Below are 21794 nucleotides of genomic sequence, written 5' to 3'. Positions count from 1 at the left end.
ACAATTCACTGATGATTTTCTCTCGCGCTCAACTTCTGACACCACTTGTGCTCTCGTCTGTAAGGTTAGTTTATCATTGTCCGTGGAGGCATGAAGACAAGCACACAACAAAGAAAATCCGTTGCAGGAACTTTACTTAGTAAAGCATAACTTTACAACAGCGGGGTTTATGCTCTTGCCCTGCACCGGAGCCTGCGAACATACTGACGCTAAACATAAACAACCAGTAAACTAGTCCCCGTGTAATGACGTAACAGCATCTAATTGGACAATACAGAACTCATTATTAGTATATATAAAATAACTGTAACTCAGCTCATATTTAGTTAACTAACACTATAACAATATTATTACTTATCAAATATGAAAAGCAATATCTTTGATATGCAAATCCTGATCATGCACCCTCCTTCTAGCCTTAGTACATCTTCCATAAGTAGACAAATAATCTATTTTGAAAGATGTTGAAAGATTAAATGTATATTATAACTTTAAATGATATTCAGATATGTCTTACAACCAACATTATTATTAAATATTACCCCATAGAAAACTGCCAGATTCTGAAGCAAGAAATGGAGGACCCTAATAAAAGCAGTGGCATTCAAAATGAGGATAAAGAAGACGAAACTGATGGTATCGATATAAATTCATTATTTCATTATTGAATGTGTTCATACTTTATATCACTTAATAGGATCCCCTTCTATTTGTTTCTGAAGTTAATGAATAATTATGTATTATTTGTGTAAGCCTAATGATGAGTTTCCATTTACACCTGGTTCAGATTTATTTCTAACACCTGTTTAAAAACAAAATGTCTCAAAACCTGACATTATATTTTCTATTCTGTTCAGTGACAATGGCAGACAAAATTAACTTTACCTTTAACAAATGCATTGATCCATAAAGTCTTGAACAAAAATTCGCCCTCCTGCAGGTCACATTAGATTCACTGATGTCGGGCCGCACTCGGTGCGCTTAGAATGGGGAGATCCAGATGTGACTGCAAATGCACAACAAAAATTCCAAATCGAATGGAAGAATGAAGAAACAGACTGTACTAAAACAACACATACAAATCATTTTGAGATCAAACAACTTTCACCTGGCACAAGATATAACTTCACAGTAGTGGCAATTGAGGATAACAGCAAGAAGAGTTTCTCTGCATCTGTGTGTACAGGTAAACTTATTGCAAACTGCTTACATTTGTCATGTAATTATGATAAAGTACAATTTATATGGAAAACTATACATGATGTATTTTGATTCTTAAGTAAGAGTTAAAATGAAGAAACATTAAGAGAAACATGAAATCTGTTTATGTTCACTATAGCATTTCCTTTTATATTTGTCACTGTGCATAGATTGGCTAAGAAAATGGGGCTGAAATTTAATCAAAATCTACTTTTTCTCTAAATTTAATGTTAAATGTACTTTTTTTTCTAATGTACTTTTTCTCTAAATCTAAAATCTAGTGTTTTTCTGGGTTTTGCAAGCAAGGATAAAAAAGATCAGTTCTCGTAATAGCTTACGAAAGTAAGCTAGTAAATTACTATGGGTTGTTATTCTTCATTCTTTGAATATCATCACAGGTTGTCAAGTTTTAAAGATTACAGAGATTACAAGAACTTATCTCGTGCTCTGATCTTGACAAATCTGGGAAATATCTTAAAACGTTAAGATAACAACAAAGCAAACTTTTTAGGCTAAATAAATTCATGAAACTATAGTTAAAATAGCATTTTCAGTAGCTTAAAAACATTTACTTTGACAAACCCTTTCATACTAGGCTCCTATTTAAGCAATATCTAACAAGCAAGAGTGCTGTTGTTCCAAATAATAAGTGAAGTTCAATAATTTAATTATTGGAAAAAAAAAATGGATGACTCAGTGTCTTTGAAAGAATCATTTGTGTGAATGATTCTTTCATTGGATTGATCATTATTTGTGTTTACTCATGTATTGTTATTTTTTTCATGAAGCAATACCGGCACCTGATAATTTTGAATATATCTCAGAGGATGCAACAACTGTAAGACTAAATTGGACGTCACCTCGGAAAATAGATCCCAGTCTCTACAAATTCCAAGTGATTATGTATGAAAATGGAGAGAAAACAGAATCAATGACCGTCAAATCAAATGTAAATAGCATTGTAATGATAGATCTTCTTCCTGCCACTGAGTACAAAGCTACAATAATCACAAAACTGAATAATGACAAACTTAGTGAACCAGCCGTTTTAATCATCCATACAAGTAAGTGACTGCTTTAGGAGCCTTCTAATTTACATCTAGTACATTTTTGTAATATTTTTGCCAATATACAAATGGAATTATAAAATATGTTTTATAATCCTCTGCAGAGCCACTCCCACCTGAAAACCTACAGATCAAAAATGAGGCAAGTTCTGTTTATCTGAAATGGACAGATCCTATCATTGATGGCAAGATTCGTCACGTATTCAGGGTGATTTGGAGCAGCGAAGCCAATGCAATGGAATCCCTTACAGAAAAGGCAGAGATTACTGTATCAAGTTTAAAACCAGGAACTGAATATTCCTTCTCTGTCCGCACTTTAGTTGAGTTAAATAGTACAAAACTTGAGAGCTCTCCTGTAAAAATCTCACATCGCACAAGTGAGTTGCTTTTTATTCCTAATCAAATAATAAGGCCAGTATGACCCTGCTGAAAAAACCAGCATGAGCATCCATACGAATCTAGGTTGGTTTATGCTGGTTAGGGCCAGTTTGGTGCTTCCTGTAGCTCAAAGAGTAAAGCATGATGCTACTAATGTCAATGTCATGTTTTCAATCCCCAAGAAATGCATGAACTGATCAAATAAGTATCCTGAATGCATTTTTAAATTGTTCAAAGGAACGTTAAAATTGAAAAAGAAAACTAGTTATGAAGCTTGTTTGGGGCATACAGTATGTGCCGGTCTTTTCAGCAGAGAAATAATCATATCACACAATAATTCCTTACCATCATTTGAAACAGATATATAAATGGCATAACTTTGCATTGCAGGCATAACTATGGAATCCTTGTTAAGGGATCTGGGACTACAAAACCACCTGAAGAATAAACTGAATTTAAAGTCTGTGTTGGAATTAAGGAAACCGTCAGATGTGGTTGAAACTGCACATAGTCTTAGATCTTTGCAGTGGCTTTTCCTCAGAAAGCTGATGATGGTCAATTCATCAGCCAGAATTATAAAGTGTGCTTCAAACTGTAACCCTGAAACATGTGAGAAAAGCACCAACATCGATGAAGATCAGAAAGGAATCCATCCACTAGATTTGATCACAGCTCTGTTCCACTGTGCCGATCCTTTCCTCCAGCAAGAAATGGCTCTAAAAATGTCAGTGTGTCAGTTCTCTGTGCCTTTGCTGCTGCCAAACTGTGACACAAATGAGTGCACTCTGATGCTTTGGGCCTTGAGGGACATAACCAAACAGTTTAGGTCTCATTCATTGGAAGACGACAGTTTAGAGGAAAGCAGTATTGTGCTGACTGATTTGCCCCTGATCTCTTTCGTCAGACTAGGAAAAAGCAGTATGTCCAAATCTGAGCTCTTGAACAAACTCCTCAGCAACAGACAGCATCATCATGACACTTTTTTCCATAAGGAACTGGAAAATGGGAACATTCCGAGAAAGATCTCTAATGGGCTTGTTGAAATGAGCTGGTATCTCCCTGGGGGAGAGAAATCGAATGACAAATTCAAAGAGCCAGTAGCTGTGGCTAATCTCCGTGGGGATATTTCTGATTTTATGGTCCAGTTCACTTTCCTGAGTCAAACATCATCTGCAGTTTTTCTGTTCTGTGATGATTTGGAGTCAAATCAGACATTTCTGGAATCTCTGCGAATTAGATCAAAATTGGTTCTGGTTTGCACCACAGACAGTGCAAATTTGGGAGACAATCTGACACAAAAGTTCAAGCCATACTCAGAAATCCTTAGGGATAGAAACATGAATGAATTTAAATTTGCTGAAACACTACAGGAGACTGTTGTTGATATACTTGCAGATTCTGCTAAAATGAGTATTGAGAAGATGTCAAAGATCGCCCCAGATCTGGGGATTATTGTTGATGAAAACAATACCATTTGTCAAAATGCAAAGAAAAGGGCAGACCTGATCACACAAGACATTACAAATATACCAGAATACAAAATGAAGGAACTGTCACTGCAAGACAAAATATGGAAAGAGATATCAAAACTGGAGAAAGAGATGTGTCGCCTCAAGGCAAAGAAACAAAACATTGAGCACTACAAGAGTGAACTTAAATGTCAAATCCAGAAACTGAAAAGGCAACAAGGAAGCAATGACATAAGAGAAACAATATATCAATTCATCTCTGGCCTGAGCTGCTCTCCAGATGAGCAGTTATACTTTGTCAAATGGATGAAAATAAATTTAGATAATCTAACAAGAAAGCACCTATCAAGACTTGATGAGCAGTATAGGGATGCATGTAAGAATGTCACAGAAGATAACGAACATCTCAGAGATCTGGAAAAAGAGATTGCCAGCAGCTCTTTAGGAGTCCAGCACTTCATGAGAGAGTTAAGTCAACTCTATGAATCAACACACTCCCAAAAAAATAGCAAGTATACTGCCATGAAGAAATTGCCAGAAATTTGTGCTCAGTTGATGTTGACTGGGTTTCCTCTAGAACTTATTGATGGAGATGCATCAAACATTCCATTGACATGGATTAGAGATGTGCTTATGGCACTTAACAAACTGACATCACCTCACAACAGAATACGAGTTGTGACCGTTTTAGGAGTCCAAAGCACTGGGAAGTCAACTCTCCTCAACACAATGTTTGGAGTTCAGTTTGCTGTCAGCAGTGGCAGATGCACGAGAGGCGCCTTCATGCTTCTAATAAGCGTATCTGAGGAATTCAGATCAGAGCTTCAATGTGACTATATCCTTGTAATCGACACAGAGGGATTAAAATCTCTAGAGCTGTCGAAACTAGCTGATAGTTATGAGCATGATAACGAACTTACAACTGTTGTTGTTGGGCTTAGTGACCTCACTATTGTCAACATTGCCATGGAAAACGCTATAGAAATGAAAGACACTTTGCAAATTGTTGTCCATGCCTTTCTCCGCATGAAGGAGGTGGGGAAAAGGCCCTGTTGTCATTTTGTGCATCAAAACACTGCAGGTGTTGCTGTTCATAGAAACACCTTAAAAGAGAGAAAGATTCTCTTGCAGCAGCTAGATGAAATGACACAAGCAGCTGCTAGAATGGAGAAAATTGGTGACAACAAGAAATTTACAGACATTCTAGACTACAACATTGATAAGAACAACTGGTACATACCTGCACTGTGGCTTGGAGTTCCTCCAATGGCACCTGTTAGTACCAGTTACAGTGAGGAGGCGAGTAAGCTGAAAGACAGCATACTTAACCTTTTTAAGGAACCAAAAGTCCCAGCACAGAATTTCTTGGAATTTGAAGAATGGATACGAAGTCTCTGGAAGGCTGTTCAATTTGAAAACTTCATCTTCAGTTTTCGCAACAGTCTTGTCGCTGAAGCGTACTCCAACCTTTGCGCCAAGTTTAACATTTGGGAATGGGCGTTCAAGAAGCACATGATTGGCTGGTACACAAAGTCTGAAACCAAAATCTCCAACCTGGGTGTAATGTCAGTGCGGTCAAGAAAAGCATTTAATGTTGACAGAGTAGTGGCTGATTTAAAACACGGAGCTACAAATGAGTTTGACAAACAGGAGAAAAGACTTTTAGATCAAATTGAGCAATACTTTGAAAGAGAGGTGGAACATGTGCACTATGTTGAAAATTACAAGGAGGACTTTTTAAATAGTGCAAGAAGCCTTCGAAGGGAGACTGAGACAGATCTAAGAAACAAACTGGAGAATGCTGTATTGATACAGAAGGGAATTGAAAAGGTGGAGCTTATAAAACAAAATCAAAGGGATACCATGAAAGAAAAAGTGCTCAACTTGATCAGTGCCTGCAAGAATACAAAAAACCTCTCTGATCGACAACTAAATGAGGAATTTAAAAAAATGTGGGATGACATTGTGAAGCAGTTTTCCCTCTCAGCCCTACCAAGTTATGATGTGGGGAAGGAAACATACAGATTCTTATATAGCAACTTGGAAACAAAAGGTGGAGCCGTACGTGAGATGCTATCAGATATCAGCAGTCTAGATCAGTGTGGAACTGTACCTTTCTGTGCAACCACTGTAAAAATGAACATATTTAAAAAGCTCAAGAATTCCCTTTGGTCTACGCAGTGGACTAAAAAACCAAATTTCATACAACTGTCATGCGAAAGAATAATAAATGAGAGCACTGTATTAATTTTGTCTAAAACAAGTGCAAAATCAGACTATAACGCTGACATACAAGAACTGTTGTGCTTCATTGACAAGAAATTGGAAGACTGCAAGGATACAGAGATAAACCCTGAAATCGAAGCAGCTCTCAAGATCCACATCTGCGGGATCGCAGCAAGAGCTTTCCAGAAAATGCATGATGACTACATACAGAGTAATGACCCTTTGAAATCCCTCGAAAGGTACAGGGAGCAATGGTTAGCTGACTTTAAAGACCTCTACTACCAGCGAGACCAGTGTCAGAACAAGGCAGAGATGTGTGCCATGAAATGCTTCGCTCCTGCCGTGATGGAATACATCCAGAAACGTCTTGGACCTGACATTGTGGATGAAATGCTGACAGGTGAAAGGGGCCTTGATTTTAGCACACGATCATTTTTCCAGTTTGCAATTTTAAAACAACTCCTTCAGGAGGACGACTTCAACAATATTTCTGAGTATGTGCAAAATTATGAGAAGTTTGTAACTGAGTGGATTTCAGAGAAGATCATTGAACATTTTTCAAAGGATGATGCTTTTCTTGAGCTAGAGCTGAAACATTTGAGCACAATTGTCAACCAACTCAAAACAGTCACTGAAAGTGAAAAAACAATGACAAACAACATCTGCAATTTCGTGACCAATGTCTTCGCATTTCTTGATAAAGAGCTGGTCATACCAATTGACACCCTTAGTGGAACTCTGGCTTTAAACAACTCGGACCCTGCTGAGTTTGCAGATTGCTTTACATCATCAATAGACAAAATGCATCAGACTTTAGAAGATAAGCTACGTAGCGTAAGGGATGTAAAAGCTAAGCTAACCAGACTCTCAGTGAACAGACCTCAAGAGGAGCTCTTCAGCAGAGTATTTGGCTGTGGGAAAATGTGCCCGTTCTGCCGTACACCTTGTGAAGCTGGTGGAAAAAAACACACTGAACATTTTGCCTCCATCCATCGGCCAGAAGGCATTGGTAAAAGTAAGTGGAATGACACAAGAAAACTTGTCTCTAACATATGCTCATCTCTTGTTGCTAGTGAAGGGTCATTCCGCTCTAAAGACACAGGATATCAGTGGCATCCAAATAAGGAATACAGACAGATCTATCCTGACTGGAGGATACAGCCTGACACAAGCATTGAGGCCACTGACTTCTGGAAGTACATCTTTGCCAAGTACAATAAAGAATTTGCTAAGAGATGCAATGCTGTACCAGCAGACATACCTGCCGATTGGTATAGGATCTCTGTGCATCAGGCAAATAAATGCTTGGATGATGCATTCTTATTGAATTCACACAAAAATAAAGATGATGACAATATCACTAAATAACACAAGTAGAGGTGAAATGGAGAAGCACTGAAATCATTTTCTGTGTTCACAGGCTCAATGACCATGGTTGTGTTTCCCAAAAGCATCGTAACCCTAAGTGGATTGTAGAACTGTTGCCACCAATGGGGTTATGGGAATGTAAAATACTGTACAGCCCGATTTTTTTCAATGATACTAAACATCTTTTGGAAAAAACAAAATGAATGATCTTTTGTAACATGGTTAACAGTCACTTATGTCTCTGTACCAAATCAAGCTTTAGAGTAGCTGAGAAATTTCTCAGGGTAAACACACTGGTTCTGGCAAATAATTTGCACAGTATGTACAGTGTCAGGATAACATTTGAAATGTTTTATGATTTTACAGTTGCCATTCTAATCATTTACTGAATATAATTATAGAAGTATTCTTATAAACAAAAACCAATAAAGCTCTTAATCGTCATTATTTGGTCTCTGAAGTCCAACATTTTGGAGTTGAAAACACTGGCCTATATGTTTCATAATATAAAGCACTCATCCATATGCATGTACACACAGTTCATTTTGTCAAAGCATTAATGGTCAAAAAGTTTCTTGACATCAAGAACTGAAATCCTAAACAATAAAAATAGTTCACTTAAAGGCTAAACCTATATTTTAAGTACAACCTAACACTGATGATTAAAAATGTTTGCTATTTATGGTAAAAACAAAAATGCTGCATGATGTCTAGAGAAGGATACTGACAAACGCTGAGAAATAATTGACATAGAGGAGAGATACAGCATTACAAGATAATTTAGCCTTAAATTCAATAACACAGAGAGAGAGAAACTCTGCCAGAGTAACATGACAAAAGTTCAAGTTATTCAAATCTTTTACTGTGTAGTGGAAGAATAAACTTTAAACACAAGACAGTATATACAATACATATCTAATATTGTACGGTGTAATATGAAACCATGTTCCAAAAACAGTCCAAAAACTTGTCATCTGACAGGTCAATTCATTCTGATAAATCTGAATATACAGCATGTGTATGTCTCGGGAAAAATTATCGAAAAGCAGCTTAAGTTTTATTAGCTTTCTAAATGTATGAAAATTGAAGGCAAATATATATTTTTTCAAAGCCATTACATCAAAAGATTTTTTTCTTTTACTGTCTTGGCACAAAAGGTGTCATTCATAGTGCAAGTTTAGTTCTCACATTAAAGCAACACAAAAAAGCCTTCTAAATATCCTTCATTATAATTTGCACTAGTGCATACCATTAAAGATTATAAGGAGAACACTTACCACAGTGTTTCAGTTGAAATTTCATCTATTTTTCTTTCATCTATTTTGAGGATTTAAAATAATGTTGAAACCACAGAGTTAAAGTACTATCTGTCAAATTCCACCTTTATAAACAACCTTGCAGTTTTTATACATTCCATAATGTATCCTTCATTGATATTTTTTTCCATTACCACAGGGAATTTTGGTAATATAAATAAGGATGTCAAAAACCTTAACATTTTATACAAATAAAATTTACTGTGAGTCTACCTAAAACAAACAACATGACACTCATAAACAGTGTAAGAACAAACAACTTTCTTGAGAATTAACCAGTTTTAGCAAAACAATACTAAATGAGCTTTTGGGTGACAACTCTTCACACCGACTGCTTTATTAGGCCTTCAAACCCATCTATCCCATCCCATCCACAACTGCTTTTTTTCCAGACTGTGTTGATGTCACATCATTTGTATCCTTCCTGTCTCTTTCATTATTTTCACATTTACTAGAAAACTCAAATCAAATGTGTGCAAAGATATTTTCCTCCTCCTATAGTTCAGTCTTTAACAGTTGGTGGTCTGAAGTGGCGTTTCAGTGAGAATCGACGTGATGCTTTTTGAGTCAGAGTAACTGTCCTCTTCCTCAGAGCTCAAGGTGCTTCCCAGAGTTGGGCGTCTTGATTGTTGAACCTTCCTCCTAACAAACAAATCACATACATTATAATAGATAATGGAGACCAATATCAGACATAGGACTGTTAACAGTTTAGCATTGTAAGTGCACCCTCTAGTGGCCAGAAAGTTAGCGACACTACTGACTTCTACATTTTTCAGTAGTGTAACAAGTAGCTTGATGTTTTCAAGACAGTGTAGCTTTTTCCTGTACTTTTTCTAATAAGGAGCAACAAACTGATTAAATATTATTATAACATATATACACATATACACACACACACACACACACACATTGATTTGTCATTATTTGATATGGATATTTGATATACTCACTTGAGCTCGTTCTCCAGTGCGTTGGCTTTGGCCTGCAGTGCCTCCTGCAGCTCCCGCTGCTCCTCAAGATCCCGCAGAACCTTCCGCCTGACGCCCTCCAGACGCTCCACCTCCCCCTCGCTCTCATCCAGCTGCCGCTTCAGAGCCTTCACTCGCAGAGACAGCTAGAGACACAAACACAGCAGCTGTTTAGATACACATGGCCCCACTCGTCCAGCTACAACTATATATCATCTACAGAAATGACAAATAACATCAAATAAAAAAGGATCTTTCTATTTTAAAGTACATCCAGTACATACTCCAAAACACATGACGTGTATGTTTAAATGTGTGTGTGTTCTTGCCTGGTCTCTCTGTTCAGCATATTGACTTCGCTCCTGGTCCAGGGTGGCCGTAACGTCCTTAAGTTTCCTGTCCAATCTCCTCTGAGCTGCTAGAATGGTGTTTTTCTCTCTAAATGCAGAAAAGACAGTGGATACATGAATGCTTTATTTATTAATATCCAGTTATGTGCTGATTGCGTTTGTGTTTGTCCAGTTGTATACTTTTCTTCACTACGCAAACGGTCCTCCAATTCCTGAATCTTGTTTTCAAGCATCGTGACTCCAGCAGAGGGACGAGTCTGAGTGCCCATATCAGCGATACGAGACTTTAACTCCTTCACCTGAGACAGCAGATGAAATATAGAGTGATAACAGAATGAAGGTTTTAAATACATACAGTAATAAAACTAGTAATGTGACAAAAGAGTGTCAAACATGCATTAATCTAATATTTTTCATAAGAATTTAAATCTAAATAAACTGAATAAATCTGGGGTATATATATATATATATATATATATATATATATATATATACACACACACACACTGTATATATAGATTTAGATAGATAGATAGATGGATAGATGGATAGATATATATTTAAGATAGATAGATATTATAAGTCTATTAAAAAGGTCTCTTTGTGTACCTGTCTCTCCAGTGCACTCTTATCCATCTCAAGATCATGTCGGGCTGAACGTTCCTGCATCAGTTCAGAACGGAGTTGATCCACCTTAAAAAAAAAACACATAAAAAATAAATCTATGTACCTACTTGTGTATAGCTAATGCTTGCAAACAAAACAAATATAAATGTGACATAAATGAAAAGCATTCTTTAACTAATGTGTGTCTGTGTACCTGCTCTCGACTGCGAGCGATGCGTTCATTCAGTAGCTCTGCTCCACTCTTCTCCTCATCCAACTCGATCTCTAATGTCTTCACTTTGTCCTGAAACAACAACAAACAAATTACTGAAACAGCCTGTTTTCATTTCCCGTCACTCTTATATCATATGGACATTCAGTGAAGCCTGGGTGCTGTCTAGTTGGTTTCACTCAAAAGTCCAGATGCCAAACCTACACAGTTACCTCTATCAGACGGATCTCTCTGCTGCGGTCCGTCTGTGAGCTTCTCTCTGTCTCCAGCTCGTTCTCCAGGTGTTTGAGACGGCTGCTCAGCAGCTCTTTATCCAGCTGAGCGCTGTCCCTCTCCTCTGAGCATGATAGCAGTTCTTTCTTCAGACGAGACACCTGAGACACACACACCAAAGCACTGAGTATCTATGCTGTGATCTGAGTTGTGAACTGAAAGTTTGTAAGTTTAAACCAGAGCCAGATCAAAGGACCAGTGGACACAAATGTCCAAAGTTAATAACAATAGATGTAAATGTGCTGATGGATAGGAGCAGTGGGAATATTCTCACAGACAGTGTCTTGATTTTCATGAAGAATGTAGCTTTTTTTTGCTAGAATTAGATTTTTGCCCTATAAACACCATGTTGTACTTTAGCACTATGTGTATCTAGTGAAACCTGGTCTGTCTCACCTCCTCCAGGGTGGTCTTTAGGAGGGCCTGCGCTCTCTGTTGCTCGACCAGCCTGTCTTTACTGAGTCTCTGAGCATCCTGCAGCTCTCTACGAGAACGATCCCTGAATTCATCCAACTGAGACTGAAGAACCTGCACCGACTGACGTGAATCTCCCATCATAGTCTCCATCTGATAGAAAGAAATTAAGAACATAAAAACACAATTAAAACATTTCTATTTCAAATAAATGCTGTTCTTTTATACCTTCTATTATCTTTTTTCAAATAATCCTGAAAAAATGTATCAAAGTTTCCACAAAAATATTAAGCAGCATGACTACTTTCAACATTGATAAAAATAAATGTTTCTTGAGCAGCAAATCAGCATATTATAATGATTTCTGAAGGATCAAGTGACATTGAAGACTGGAGTAATGATGCTGGAAATTTAGCTTTGCATCACAGGAATAAATTACATTTTAAAATATATGTAAATAGAACACAGCTATTTTAATTTGTAATAATATTTCACAATATTACTGTTTTTACTGTATTTGTGATCAAATAAATGCAAACTTGGTGAGCATAAGAGACTTCATTCAAAAACATTTAAAAAAATGTTGTACCAACCCCAAACTTTTGAAGAGTAGTGTATTTATAAATTATGTAAATGATTAATAATAATAAGAAATTGAAAAAATATAAACGCAATAAATAGTAGCATTTTTAAACTGAACAAAAAAACACACACGCACCTCCTTATTGATCTTCTCCATTGCTCGGTCCAGCAGTCTTTTCTGCTCCTCCAGGTCGCTCTTGCCGCGTCTCAACGCTTCCCTTTCTCTCTCCCTCTCCTCCAACCGTCTGCTGAGCTCCTCTTTCTCCTGACCCAGTCGAGAAACGGCACGTCGGGACTCCTCCAGCTGGTTCCTCAGGCTCCGGTTCTCGTCCTCCAGAACATCTGAGGAGCTGTCAGGAACACTGGAGTGCAAGTGTGTCTGGAAATGAAAAGAAGAAGAAAATAGATTAAATGTACATATAAGACTAAACTAAATCAGTAGAGATGAATAATTATGCAAATCATTTTAAAGCAAAATGCTTAAATGCAAAAGGCTATTTTGGATTTTAGGGATGTTTTACCATGCGGGCTATTCTCTCTCTTAAGCGAGCATTGGCCTCTTGAAGTTCTAGGTTGCTTTCAGTATCTTGAGATTGCTCTGACGTTGAGGTCTACACAAACAGGAAGTAAATTGAATAAGGGAACAAATATTACATTTACAGTACTTTTTCCTTTTTCTCAAGGAAAGTGAAAAGCTGTATAAAGCGACAAAATCCCAGTACATCAGAACATATTTCCTCTTTAAAATTCAGCATGTCAAGTGAGATGTTAGACCAATGAGATGTAGTCTCCTAAATAGGCCAGTTAATACAAAAACAAATATGGATGAAATAGGATTTAATGCACCCTGTTAGCTTTTTAAAAATCATCATTTCAAGAATTACCTGTTGTGTTTTCTCCAGCGCTTTTGTGAGTTCCTCTTTGTCTTTCTTTGATTGATCTATTAGTCTGTCAATCTCTGCCTTCAGCTCCTTCTCTCGATCCTCATTGGCTCTTGATACTGATTTAAGCTCCTCCTCCCTTTTTGCTGCCTCTGCTTTCTGTTTTTCCACTTCTGAAAGAGCTTTCTTCAAATCATCCTGGCACCGCTGCAGCTCCTGAAAATGCAAAGTAACTTTTATACCAGGCTAAAAAACCTAAGTCTCAAAATTCAGCATTCACAGTGTGTAGTTAGCTGTCACAGTTAATCGTTCTGAACCATAGAAGAGATTAAACAGATTGTTGCATTGTATTTGTATCTTACCTTCATTAAAGCGTTTGAATCAGTTTCATCAGGTTGTTTCTTAACTGTGAGCAGCTTCTCTTCCAGTTCCTTCTTCTGCTGCTGAGCCTGCAGCAGCCTGTCCAATGAGACAAACACTAATTAAAACACACCAACACACATTCAGCTATTCACTAAAATGATTTCATCCACTAGAAGAATCAACATCCTATAGAAGAATCTGTTATTTTAGAATCAGGAACAGAATTGAAATGATTTATGACATAAGAAAAGATTTGATCTGCACTAGAACTTTTGACAGTTCTAGTAGAAGTGTTGTGTTGTGAAGTACTGTATATGATGCACCAGCTCAGATAGTGAGATTAAAGGATTTTATTTTGATTAGTCTTAGAGTTTTATTAGATTTTATAACCTGCAGCCAAATTGAAACCAGGTTAATAAATTCTAGTTTAGTGTGTCAGTTTTCACCAGGGCCAGATTTTACGACAATTTACTGATTTACACTAAAACACTTCAATAGTTATTGTTAATTGATGATTAATTTCTGCCAGTGGTGTCAGTAGTTATGCGCCTACAGGACTCAGTCTCACTTTTGAAATGCGCTGCACTGCCCCCGTCTGGCAAACAAGAACCAGAAGTGAACACATGAAACAGAAAGACAACACTAAACATTTAACAAGCACAACTGACATGAACATGTAGCATGAAGCTCATAAAGCACATAAAAAACGCAAACAAACTAAGACAACATATAAAACGGATAATGAAACCTGTAGGACAAGATTATGAGTTACAGTTCAGATCAAATCCTGCTGTAGAAAACTAAATGCGCTTTAAAACATCTCTGTTTTTAATGTATTTTTGATCAAATAAATGCAGCTTTGGTGAGCATAAGCGATCTTACAGACCCTAAAATTTTGAAGAGCAGTGAGTGTGAACTGGATACAGGATAATAACAGTATCTACATGTGAAGCAACACATCAGGCAAATGAAATGTGGACCTTTTATCCTACAGGACCAGAAGACAAAATTCTAGCCAAACATTTATTATACATACTGAAGTCTGGATGTAAATAACGGGTGTTGTCACAAGATTGTTTGTATATGATTATAGACAGAGGTGTAAAGTATTGGAGTAAATGTACTTAGTTACTGTACTTGAGTATCTTTTCGGGTACTTTGTAGTTGTACTGAGTATCAAAGATATTAGCAACTTTTACTCTCTACTTCACTACATTTTTGAATGAGTATCTGTACTCTTTACTCCACTATATTTGAAATGAGTGTTGCAGTTACACATTACATTTTGCGTGGACCTAGCTTTTTCTGCGGCAGTTTATTTGAGAAGGGTCTGGCTGCAGCCTCGCACTTGCACTCTCAGACTTGCATTCTCAGACTTGCATTCTCAGACACTTGCGCTTCCGCTAGCGACGTCACTTGCAGGCTTTATTTTTTATTTTGTTCTATTTTTTATTACTTTTTGTTTGAATCTCTCAACATTTTACAACAGTAGCCAGGTGGTGAAGACAAGAAAAAAGAAACTAAATTACAATGTCACTTGCAATCGCCACTTGTACTCTTGTTAAGCTTGTTAGCCCCCTGTGTGTATATATAGCCCTAGTTTTTCTTTAGTTCCTTGTGAGTTGTTGAATGTAATGGTTGTCTGTTTGCCAGTCATTCTGTTCTTTGTTCCCTTTGGGTTTTGCCTTATTGTTTGTTCTAGTTTTTCCATGAAATACCTGCACATAGATCCTTGCCTCTGCCTGTTTTCCACAGCTTCTCCACAACGTTACAGTTTATCACTGGCATGTCTCTTTGACTAGTGCATCTTTGAGCCTATATTTAGTATAAGTAAAATACTTAAGTACTGTTAAAATCAGATACTCTAAGACTTTTACTCAAGTTGTTTTGGAATTGGTGACTTGTAACGTGTAGTGGAGTAATTTTCACTGTAAGGTATCTGTACTTTTACTCAAGTATGGTTTTTAGGTACTCTTTACACCTCTGATTATAGATGATGAGTCTCTTAACTCCTTAGACAAATATGGACTTGAACCTTGGAGTGACACCTTAAGATCTTCCTAAACAATTTCTGAAATTATAAAACAATGTTTTACGTGATTAAGGCTGCATAGCTATGGATATATGTTGCTAAAATACTGTAATTTTAACTTTGATGGTTGTTAATCATAGTGGCTGTTTCTAATGCTGGATGCCCTAATGTTACTGGTGGGCTTCAACGCTCATCTGCATAAAATAAAAATGAAACACTACCAAACAGTCATTGGATCCAATTCACATCACATAACCGATATTCACCAAAACTTTGGCATCACTATATAAATGTTTCAAAAGTTGATGTTTCATGTGTCAGAGCTTACTCCCGGTTGGCAGAGCTAAGCTGCTCCTTCCATTGGTCGCTCTGCTCTTTGTATCCCTCCAGCTCCTCCTCCAGAGCCAAGATGGAAGCATTAACCTTCTGACGCTCCTCCTCGATTTCCAGCTGAGACTGCGGATAAGGCCAGAGGAAAAGACAACAGGTATCAGTGAAAACTTCAATTCTGTACTTTGCACCCCTTCAAGATTGCTAAAAGTCCTTCTCACAACGGTTTGGACAACAAAACAGATCACACATCTGAATCGATCCAGCCTAGGTATCAGGCATGACGTGACAAGTGATAAAACATTTCTCTTCCATGATAATCCCCGTGAGGAAGGGACTCAGAACGTGAGACACAGGTGAGATTCAGTCTTGTAGTGGATGTTCACCTGTGAGACAGTCTCCATGCTGTGACGCAGGGCGTCCATGTCTTGACTGTACTGCTCTCTCAGGGCCTCCATCTCTTTATCATGGGACTCCACCTCATCCTTCAGGGCTCCTTTCAGAGCGGTGAGCTCTCGCTCTCTCTGCCTCAGTGTGTCCTCCAGTTTCTGCTTCAGCATCAGAGACTCTGACAGCTCTGCTTGCACTGTCATCAAGTCCTGCAGAGAAAAAGAGTGTTTAAGGGAAAACAAAATTTAACTTTCAAAATCAGCTTTATAAAGAATAGTATCTGAAGATAGATAGATAGATAGATAGATAGATAGGAGTATCTCACAGAAGTGAGTACACCCAGTCAAGCATGGTGGTGGGAGTGTCATGGTCTGGGGCTGCATGAGTGCTGCCGGCACTGGGGAGCTACAGTTCATTGAGGGAACCATGAATGCCAACATGTACTGTGACATACTGACGCAGAGCATGATCCCCTCCCTTCGGAGACTGGGCCGCAGGGCAAGTATTCCAACATGATGACGACCACTGCCTTGCATCTGTGGGGCATCCTCAAACGGAAGGTAGAGGAGCGCAAGGTCTCTAACATCCACCAGCTCCGTGATGTCGTCATGGAGGAGTGGAAGAGGACTCCAGTGGCAACCTGTGAAGCTCTTTTCACTTAGGGGTGTACTCACTTTTGTAGTATATAATGGTGTTTTTGGTCACTACAAAATTCCCATAACTGCATGCGTGTTAATTCATGATGTGATGACTACTATTTTTCGATTATAAAAAATGGCCATAATACACAATGAATAGGTGTGTTTATTCATTATATATTATTATTTATTTATTCTGTATTTGTGTAGATACTGTGTATCTATTGTTGCATACCTTTTCAATTTTATTACCTGGAGTTTGCATTTATTTACACTTTAATTTAGACATCTTGATGCAATATGTTATTAGGTATTTAAAGCATTAAAAAAGGCTAAGTAAGGGTCATTAATAGCAGACATCACAATCATTCTGTATCATAATCATAATCATTCTTGTGTGCGTACTAGCTGCATTGTGTCGGACTGAGGTGAGGTTTCCAATGTTCGTCTGAGCTCCTCCTGGAGCTGAGCTAGCTGATCCTCCTGCTGCCGTAAGCGAGACTCCACTGCCTCTCTATCCATACGCAGCTCCGCCATTCTGAAGAGAGGAAGTCAATATCAGACAAATCTCATTCAAACTCCACAGGGTTATATTTTCTGTTGGAAATGCACATTTGCATCTTGTTTTAATGCACAGAGACTCACTGGTCCTGGTTTTCCTGTAGTTCTCTCTTGGCCGTGTCCAGGAGTTGCTGGAATTGTGTGTTTTTGTTGAACGCCTGCTCCAGTTCAGACTTCATATTGCTGTCAGTCACTAAGATCTGCGGACCCTGTGGAGCACAAAGCCCCAATGAGCTTTAACAATAACTGTAATGATTTGGGTTCAAAACAAATAAAGCTGTACTGACAGCATGCTGAAAATTCACACTTACAGTAAAGCATTTACAATAAAAATCTATGGGTTCAAAAAGCTCAAGTTTTCATCAAAGCGCGTGTCAAAATGTGTGTCTTATGATCAGTGAAGTTATTTAAATTATCCTTGTAGGGATGGGGCTACTGTTCAAGGCAGCTGAGCAGGCTGTACATTGCTGGCGTAAATCCCGTAAAAACTCCTTCCTGGTGTCAGGACTCCTGACTCCTGATACAGATAAGCCTAAATGAATAATCTTATATCTGCACATGGCTGATCTTAATTTAATGAGGAAACATAAAACACGAAGAATTATATCTGAAACATGCACACAGCCAATAGGCAGCTGTGTGCTCCTCAAATAACCCAGTCCTCTAGGATATCCCATCAGACTATTCAACTGCTGTTGCCATCATTATAATGACCACACATGGCTACTATGAGGTCATTTGAACTGACCTCTTGTGTTGCAGGGTCTAAAGTTACTTCTTGAATAAAAAAAGAACTCTTAAATGAAATTACTACTAAAGTCATCTTATTATAAGTAAACCTCCAACACCAATGTAAATCTAAACAATTAGACATGTAGATAATTTTAGGAAGAATACAACCTAATCAGCTCAATTGATCATCATACACTACCATACAAAATACATTATGTATATTATTATTTAAAAAAAGTGTCTTATAATCGCCAAGACTCCATTTATGTGATCAAAAATACAGTAAAAACATTAATAATGCGAAATATTATTAAAAAATAAAAGTAATGGTTTTCTATTTGAATATATTTTAAAATGTCATTTATTCCAGGCAAAGCTGAATTTTCAGCATCATTACTCCAGTCTTCAGTGTCACATGATCTTTCAGAAATCATGCTAATTTGCTGCTTTACGCAGCTCCGCCATTCTGAAGAGAGGAAGTCAATATCAGACAAATCTCATTCAAACTCCACAGGGTTATATTTTCTGTTGGAAATGCACATTTGCATCTTGTTTTAATGCACAGAGACTCACTGGTCCTGGTTTTCCTGTAGTTCTCTCTTGGCCGTGTCCAGGAGTTGCTGGAATTGTGTGTTTTTGTTGAACGCCTGCTCCAGTTCAGACTTCATATTGCTGTCAGTCACTAAGATCTGCGGACCCTGTGGAGCACAAAGCCCCAATGAGCTTTAACAATAACTGTAATGATTTGGGTTCAAAACAAATAAAGCTGTACTGACAGCATGCTGAAAATTCACACTTACAGTAAAGCGTTTACAATAAAAATCTATGGGTTCAAAAAGCTCAAGTTTTCATCAAAGCGCGTGTCAAAATGTGTGTCTTATGATCAGTGAAGTTATTTAAATTATCCTTGTAGGGATGGGGCTACTGTTCAAGGCAGCTGAGCAGGCTGTACATTGCTGGCGTAAATCCCGTAAAAACTCCTTCCTGGTGTCAGGACTCCTGACTCCTGATACAGATAAGCCTAAATGAATAATCTTATATCTGCACATGGCTGATCTTAATTTAATGAGGAAACATAAAACACGAAGAATTATATCTGAAACATGCACACAGCCAATAGGCAGCTGTGTGCTCCTCAAATAACCCAGTCCTCTAGGATATCCCATCAGACTATTCAACTGCTGTTGCCATCATTATAATGACCACACATGGCTACTATGAGGTCATTTGAACTGACCTCTTGTGTTGCAGGGTCTAAAGTTACTTCTTGAATAAAAAAAGAACTCTTAAATTAAATTACTACTAAAGTCATCTTATTATAAGTAAACCTCCAACACCAATGTAAATCTAAACAATTAGACATGTAGATAATTTTAGGAAGAATACAACCTAATCAGCTCAATTGATCATCATACACTACCATACAAAATACATTATGTATATTATTATTTAAAAAAAGTGTCTTATAATCGCCAAGACTCCATTTATGTGATCAAAAATACAGTAAAAACATTAATAATGCGAAATATTATTAAAAAATAAAAGTAATGGTTTTCTATTTGAATATATTTTAAAATGTCATTTATTCCAGGCAAAGCTGAATTTTCAGCATCATTACTCCAGTCTTCAGTGTCACATGATCTTTCAGAAATCATGCTAATTTGCTGCTTAAGAAACAATTTTTATTATCAATGTTGAGAACAGCTGTGCTGCTGAATATTTTTGTTGAAATCATGATGCATTTTTTTTATGTTCAGAACTATAAATGTTCAAAAGAACAGCATTTATAGAAACAGAACGCTTTTGTAACATTATAAATGTCTTTACTGCCGTAACTTTTGATCAATTTAATGCCTCCTTGCTCAATAAAAGTACCAACTTCTATCTGAAAAATTTAAACTTAGAAGTAGTGTATAATCTCAGTATAAACACAATCTCCAAGTGTCTGAAAAGGTGCACTCCACGCTAATGAGCTTAATTAACGACAGTCGCAACATCTCCCAGCAATACTACCCACAACAACAACAGAGTTTATCATGCATGGACGAGCGCTCAGTGGGATATGACAGCATAAGAGGCTGTAACCCAAACAGACATGCAGAGAGCCCCCAGGTTGAGGGGAAACCCTCCCTCTTAGGCATCCATTTCCACTGTAACTTAATTATTGATGTATCACAAAGAGCGAGCTCTCAACCACGCGGCCCTAATCAGCTTTCCTTGTTGAGGCGACAGTTGCCAAGAGACCGCAGGAGGATATTTCACATGCAGGAAGCTTATGCAAACACACAGGCTAACAATATTATACAGACACGCACACCCATGCATGTGTGTACGTACAAGAAGAAACAGAAACCCGTCTTTAAAGGGATATTTCCCTCCAAATTAAAATGTACGTACTCTCATTTCGTTCAGTCGCGCATCCGCAACATCCTATATACACATTTATAAACTGTAAGAAGTAAAAAGCTACAATTTGAGACCAGAAACGCATCACGTAACTGTAAAAGTAAATAATTATAATAATGATACTACTACTACTACTAATAATAATAATAATAACAACAACTATGCACCCGTTTGTAAGGAAGCTTGTAAATTAACGATTCGATAGACTCGAGAGATTAACTAATCAATTCTCTTTCTGGCTCAGACTGCATTGGTTAAGTTTATGGGGCTGTCAAGTGATGAATGAACGACTCAAACCTGAAGACTTGTCAGATAAGAGGTGAGGTGAGCTAATCATAGACTGAAGACCCAGGTAAACAATGAATTAATCTTTTCTGTTTCTTACAGCATTATAGTTTTGTATTGTTTGTAGTGTAATCAACGTTTGCATAAGTAGCAGACGTGTTAGGGAAGTAACACGTAACATTTTAATTATATTTTGCTAAAATGAACGAAATGACTCGAAAAAAGATTCGTTCATTTTGTTGAATGAGACTCAAAGGTCCGAGTCGGTAAAATGATCCGAATTTCCCATCACTACAGTCCGATTCATGAACGAATCACTCAGACTGGTTTTGTGAACTGAATCAATAGTTCACTGAAAGCATCCAATTCAAAAGCATGATTCGTTAACAACTTGGACAATGGACATCTCTCTCATCAACAACATACTAGGAAAAACAAGTGAATTGAATTTTAGCCTGAAATCTCTATCAAATGACTTCAGAAAACTGAAATATAGAATGGAAGTCATAAGTAGCACTTTCTTGGTATTTTCATGGTGCTACTGGTAGCTCGTGAGCGACGTGTTGGAGACCCCTGCTCTAGACAGTTAACTATGACTATTATTTTATTAATACAGTTGTCTGATTGATTTTATGGTCTCAAGCATTCAGAAATCACGCAAAAGAAAATTAAGCAGTTGTACTACGAAAAAAACATGGTTAATTTTTGTAAGGGATGTGATGTC

General features: G+C 37.5%; 2 protein-coding genes across 2 annotated transcripts in view; one reads left to right on the top strand and one right to left on the bottom strand.

The window, feature by feature from the left end:
* The first annotated feature begins 575 nt into the window (after positions 1-575).
* Positions 576-7708, top strand: urgcp (upregulator of cell proliferation). The gene is made up of 5 exons (XM_016492563.1): positions 576-636; positions 941-1186; positions 1989-2264; positions 2372-2644; positions 3036-7708. Exons 1-5 carry the CDS (start codon positions 576-578, stop codon positions 7706-7708), a joined length of 5529 nt encoding a protein of 1842 aa, XP_016348049.1.
* Positions 7709-9038: 1330 nt separating this feature from the next.
* The window catches only part of LOC107693317 (cingulin-like), a 21116-nt gene continuing 8360 nt past the window's right edge, over positions 9039-21794 (bottom strand). The window contains exons 5-20 of the mRNA XM_016492651.1: positions 18953-19077; positions 17492-17624; positions 16445-16657; positions 16057-16184; positions 13696-13792; positions 13337-13549; positions 12974-13063; positions 12589-12831; positions 11853-12023; positions 11396-11557; positions 11166-11255; positions 10955-11038; positions 10526-10644; positions 10325-10433; positions 9978-10141; positions 9039-9666 (exon numbers count right to left, since the gene is read on the bottom strand). Of these exons, the coding sequence (XP_016348137.1) occupies positions 9534-9666; positions 9978-10141; positions 10325-10433; positions 10526-10644; positions 10955-11038; positions 11166-11255; positions 11396-11557; positions 11853-12023; positions 12589-12831; positions 12974-13063; positions 13337-13549; positions 13696-13792; positions 16057-16184; positions 16445-16657; positions 17492-17624; positions 18953-19077 (2274 nt within the window). The 3' untranslated portion in view covers positions 9039-9533. The remainder of the gene's footprint in view (positions 9667-9977; positions 10142-10324; positions 10434-10525; positions 10645-10954; positions 11039-11165; positions 11256-11395; positions 11558-11852; positions 12024-12588; positions 12832-12973; positions 13064-13336; positions 13550-13695; positions 13793-16056; positions 16185-16444; positions 16658-17491; positions 17625-18952; positions 19078-21794) is intronic.

Source organism: Sinocyclocheilus anshuiensis, unplaced genomic scaffold (genome assembly GCF_001515605.1).
Source record: "Sinocyclocheilus anshuiensis isolate Anshui unplaced genomic scaffold, SAMN03320099.WGS_v1.1 scaffold566, whole genome shotgun sequence".
Classification (NCBI taxonomy): Eukaryota; Metazoa; Chordata; class Actinopteri; order Cypriniformes; family Cyprinidae; genus Sinocyclocheilus; species Sinocyclocheilus anshuiensis.
This window is presented reverse-complemented; position numbering and strand designations above follow the sequence as displayed.

Bases quoted from the DNA above. Each gene is read 5' to 3' on its own strand.
- urgcp (XM_016492563.1), top strand. From the start codon at position 576: ATGGAGGACCCTAATAAAAGCAGTGGCATTCAAAATGAGGATAAAGAA. The intron at 637-940 runs GTATCGATATAA...GCCCTCCTGCAG, and splicing joins TAAAGAAGACGAAACTGATG to GTCACATTAGATTCACTGAT. The intron at 1,187-1,988 runs GTAAACTTATTG...TTTTTCATGAAG, and splicing joins CTCTGCATCTGTGTGTACAG to CAATACCGGCACCTGATAAT.